General features: G+C 32.2%; 1 protein-coding gene across 1 annotated transcript; it reads left to right on the plus strand.

Annotated features, from left to right (window-relative positions):
• Positions 1-773: 773 nt before the first annotated feature.
• LOC25483934 (protein fluG) lies at positions 774-3865 on the plus strand. The gene is made up of 9 exons (XM_013612657.3): positions 774-1089; positions 1166-1417; positions 1680-1747; positions 1853-1968; positions 2154-2259; positions 2387-2543; positions 2619-2714; positions 3208-3256; positions 3513-3865. Exons 1-9 carry the CDS (start codon positions 805-807, stop codon positions 3653-3655), a joined length of 1272 nt encoding a protein of 423 aa, XP_013468111.1. The 5' UTR covers positions 774-804; the 3' UTR covers positions 3656-3865.
• Positions 3866-5440: the final 1575 nt, after the last annotated feature.

A 5440-nucleotide genomic window follows, 5' to 3' on the forward strand; every position in this document is an offset into this window, starting at 1 on the left:
TCTCAAATTATTATGTACCCACCTTAGAAAAAAGAGGAGCATCATAGACTACAGTAACTTGCAATGCAAGCTATCGCTTCTTTAGAGCTTTTTGTAACTAAAATTTAGTTGGAACTAATTCCCCAAATTCTAGGAAGAGTTAGTTATGCTAGTGTGTGATAACAGGGACGAACCAGAAATTAAGTTTAGGAAGAACCAAATTGAAACTATGATTTAATGAATAAGAAAAAATTAAAATGCACAACATATACAAGATATTTAAGAAATTATAAGATATATTCAAAAATATAAGAAACTTGACGGATATAATAAAGATGAGAGTACCTTAAGGCTTGCCTGAGAATGACGAGACTAAAGCAGATGAAATAAAATATGAAACAACGAAAATGCAACTGTATGAGAATAAATTCAGGATGAAATTGCGACCAATGAATTGTTGGTACTGCGCAAACAAAATTGCAGACAATTATTCAATATTTATAAACATAATTGCGACGAGGAATCATATATTGGGATTTGAGTTAAGGAATAACTAGGGTTCTTTTGTAAATTTCAGAAAAAACTCCCCTTTGTTTTTCGCCGTTAAGGATTCTAATTAAGTATTAGTGTAATTAAACCTAGAAACGTAAGTGTTTAAGACCCAATATATATTGAACCAAAAAAGGACCACTATACAATATCATATAAAATATTTAAGAGATGGTGGCCTCTACTTGTCCCCTTTCTAGTTTCGTCCTTATATGGTGATGTCCTATAAATAGTTAAATACTTGTAAGGTTGTATCTTCACACAAGTGAGAAATTAATGCAATTATCTATGACTTTTCTCTCTTTTTCATTCATTTTTCTTTGTTATCTTTCAACATTTGATTCTGTCAACAGTCACCAATTTGGAAGACACAAATACACCGAGACGAACAGAGTGAGAATGGATTTCAGTGTATTGAGAAAAACGATTGAGTCTGTGGAACTTGTGGATGGTCATGCCCATAACTTAGTTGCGGTTGACTCAAACTTTTCTTTGATTCATGCTTTTTCATTAGCGCATGGTGATGCTGTTGCTTCAACACAATACTCTCTATCCTTCAAGGTAAAAAACATTCTATGCTTTGTTTACTTCTAAGGAAATATCTAAAAAAATTGATTGGTTATTTTTGTGATGGCAGAGAAATCTAAGAGATGTTGCTGAGTTGTATGGATGCGAGCCAACTTTGGAAGCTGTTGAAGAATACAGAAGAATTTCAGGATTAGAATCTGTTAGTTCAACATGCTTCAAAGCTGCAAGAATCTCTACAGTGATCTTCGATGATGGGATACATTTGGACAAAATACTTGATACTGAATGGCACAGGAGTTTTACTCCTCATGTCGCTAGACTCGTGAGAGTTGAACGCCTTGCTGAAAATATCCTAAATGAAGTGAGATTCTTATTCACATTCACTTTTAATTCATGCATTTGTATCTATGAAACGCTGACACAGATACCAAACATGATACTCATAGTTAAACAAGTAGCATTGATGCTTAATGTGATTTGCAGTTGGTATATCCATCAACCACTTAGATTTGTTGTCGAAAAAGTTATTGTTCAAATTACACAATTGTTCTAGTTATATTATTTTGTATGTTTTTTACTAACTAGTTTTATTATCTTATATTTATATTAAATGTTTCCTGAAGGGTTTGCCAAATGGAACTTCTTGGACTCTGGATTCATTCACTAAAGCATTTCTCTCCAAGTTGGAATCATATCCTTCATAATATTCCTACACACAAACACACACAAGATAAGCTCTTAGTTGCACAAAAAAAAAGTTCAATATTCTAGTTGGATTCCTTAACATGATTGTTACTGTTGCTGATGAGATAGTTGGTTTGAAAAGCATAGCAGCATACTACTTTGGCCTAGACATCAATACAAAGGTGACTAAAAAGGAAGCTGAGGAAGGTCTGCAGCAGGTGTTAGCTGGTGAGTAGAGAATGAAAATTGGTTTTCTTTTTTGTGGTGGCCGGGGTTCAGGGTTTGAACCCTGAATCTTGCATATATTATGCATTGTCCATATTAACTGAGCTAAGCTCACGAGGACGAAAATTGGTTTTAATATATGTTTAATGGTATTAAGAGTAAGGCTGCTGATTATTTTTATAATTCAGTTTTCAAGCCTGTCTTGGTAGCAAACAAAAATCTGGTTGACTACATCTTCTTGCTAAGTTTGGAATTTTCTCAATCCCATGACTTGCCAATGCAGCTACACACAGGGTAATGGATTGTTTTATATTGTTACCTTCATTGATTTCTGATCATATTTGGGTGAATTTACCACTATAGTGCTACTCTTTAGTACCTATTAATTAAGATACTAATCTTTTCTTTCTATTAATAATAGCTTTGGTGATAGAGGTTTGAATCTAAGAATGTCAAATCCTCTTTATCTCCACAATGTTCTTGAGGACAAGAGATTTGCAAAGTGCAGAATTGTTCTTTTACATACATCATATCCATTCTCAAAGGAAGCATCATATCTGGCTTCTCTGTACTCCCAGGTAAAAACACTTCACAACTCAGTAATACATTCGAATTTGAATTACAAAGCAAGTAACCTAATCTTTGTCCTTCAGGTTTACCTTGATTTTGGCTTGGCTATTCCAAAGCTTAGTGTGCATGGCATGGTTTCTGCAGTGAAAGATCTTTTAGAGCAGGCTCCATTAAACAAGGTATCCAAAAAGTAATACAACTAAAAATTTGGTATGTAGCAACTGATTAAATGACCAAAATATTTCGGTCTAATTTACATCGATTTGAAAAGCCGGTTTCTAAATAAGTCGCTAAATCAGTCCCGAAATGAGTTTGTGTCTGGTTCAAAGATCGATTTATGAAAAGCCTATACATCATTGCTCCCTAATTTTAGTGACCAATTTAGAAACTAATTTGGTATTTTTTGCCTGTAAATCTGTTGCTAACTTGGTTACTATAGAGCTATTTTTTTGTATTATTAATTCTTTACCTTCCTTAAACTTTTCTTAGAGTTCAAGTAGTTTAAAATAATGTGAGGCTCACTAGATGTAGTAAAAAAAAACACAAATGAGTTTTTTTGTTATTTCAAAATGGTTTATCCACAAATAACAGAATTTTAATATCCTTTAACTGTGAATAATCAAAGAAAACTTATACATTCAATGTCTAATAAGAGAAAACTTTGCACTGCAGGTGATGTTTAGTACCGATGCCTATGCATTCCCCGAACTCTTCTACTTAGGTATGTTAACATCAATTTATGTTACCTTATTTTCAAAATTATATTGAAGTGATTTTTTCTACTTCAAATTTTAGGGAAGGCATATAGATTAATGTCCTTGAATCAATTGAATTATTATTGCCTGAAATTCTTATATGAGAAATGAGTACAACCATCAGTTTTTGCTGTGCTTTCACTCAATCTGTGAAAATTTGCAATTGATGTGTTATATAATGTGTGAAGATTACTAGTTAAAATCATGAGATTTTCTTAACAGGTGCAAAGAATGCTCGCGAAGTTGTTTTCACGGTTTTGCGTGATTCATGTATTGACGGTGATCTCACTGTTCCGGAGGCTGTGGAAGTTGCAAAAGATCTCTTTGCGCGAAATTCAATCAACTTCTATAATATTACCAACTAAAATTGATGTTAGTTCACATAATATTTGTGTTAAGACTTCATATTATGTGGTTATTACCTTTGTCGATGATGTTCTATTTATAGAACTCTAGTTTGTTATCAACTTTTAGCTTTGTTCAAGTGTTGGTTTTCAGTTTCAGTCAGTTACTGTGAAAGGCAATATTAGCCAATGTTATGTTTCAGCCATATTATAAGAAGTTACTCTTGTTTAGTTTTTTCTTATTTGCAAGTAAAACCCCAACATTGGGGAACCCTAAAATTGGACAACTGAAGCCTTTTGAAGATAAGTTAAGAAATGGTATGTGATGTACTTCTAAGATTCGTAGACAAAGTTTGAGCTTTTAGATGACAATTTAGGAATATCAACTGTTTTATGTTTCAATTACCTCTGAGAGAGTAAAGCCTCGCTCTAACAACCTTACATAAGCATGTAGCATTGACAACCCTATACCCGTAAAGCATGTATAACCTTATTGTGATCAGCAGGAGGAACTTGACAATTGGAGAGATGTAACAATCCCACCAACTTATCACTTAAATAAAATATTTATCTCATAACTGACTATTACCTATCTTTAATCCAACAAGAAAATATAGGGGATTTGAAGATTCCTAACCACCGCTAAGTTCAACAGTAAAAAACAATTTACTTTTGTGCAATTAAACTCATCTGATTTACACAATCAAATCAAACTTGCGAACTCGCCCCAATTTACTTGCTTTTATTTAAGTTATTTGCTTCTCATTTTCTATTTTAATAAGTATTATAGTTGCCTAGTTGAAACGACAATCCTTATGGAGACGATTTTACTTACTACTTTATTATTTGAAACCGATTTGGTGCACATGTCAAGTTTAGTCAACAGATAGCAATTTTAATTTTTCTTTATTATTGAATTTTGTTCAATGTGTTTAATCAAATTAAAACATAAAGCAATAAACAAAGCAATTCAATTCATGATTTCTTAATTGGCTCTAATACCACTCAAGGGAAATCATGATCAAAGAGGTAGCGAAAATTTTGATTTTCTTATCGTGGATCATTATAAATTTGACATGAATTAGTGACAATATTGTTAACTATTAAAGTGCATAATCGATTTGTATCAAGTTCCTTACGCTTTTTATTTTTAATTCACTCTCAGTCATTATCTTTTAAAAAAAAAAAATATTAAGGAAAAAAATTGATATACCGTGGACAATCAAGATTGAGTTTGTTACACTTTTTTAATATTTGAATTTACTTTTTAAAAAAAATATATTTGAATTGACTAATATCTATTTTTACATGTGCTATTTATATCGAAAGTTGTGGGTAATTTAGGAAGAAAAAAACCTAACCTAAAAGGGCTGGTACATATATAGCACAGATATAGGGTTTGTCCATAATACATATCCCCTTATCGCTATCGATCTTTTACCGTTCTACACTCATCTATCACTCCTCAACCTTATTATCTCGTCGCTGGTTAGATATCTTCTTTGTTTTCTCCCTCGGTCTTCACTGTTATCCGGTTTGAATCTTTATCTGCATTTTTTACTATCAAGTATTTTCTGTCTATGCGTGCAGCGTGCAACATCTTTCTTTTTCTCCACGGTTCTTGCTTTCCTCAATGTAACTTCATTCTTTTTCAAATTAAACCCTCGATCACACTAAATTATCATCATTATTAAATTAAAAAATTGTTAGTTTTTCTGGTTTTTATTATATTTGTTCTTTTCATATAGGTTGTTGGATTTTTAGTTAATTCATAATTCTCTTGCACTTCCTCAATATGTTCTGTGA

This window comes from Medicago truncatula, chromosome 1, assembly GCF_003473485.1.
Source record: "Medicago truncatula cultivar Jemalong A17 chromosome 1, MtrunA17r5.0-ANR, whole genome shotgun sequence".
Classification (NCBI taxonomy): domain Eukaryota; kingdom Viridiplantae; phylum Streptophyta; class Magnoliopsida; order Fabales; family Fabaceae; genus Medicago; species Medicago truncatula.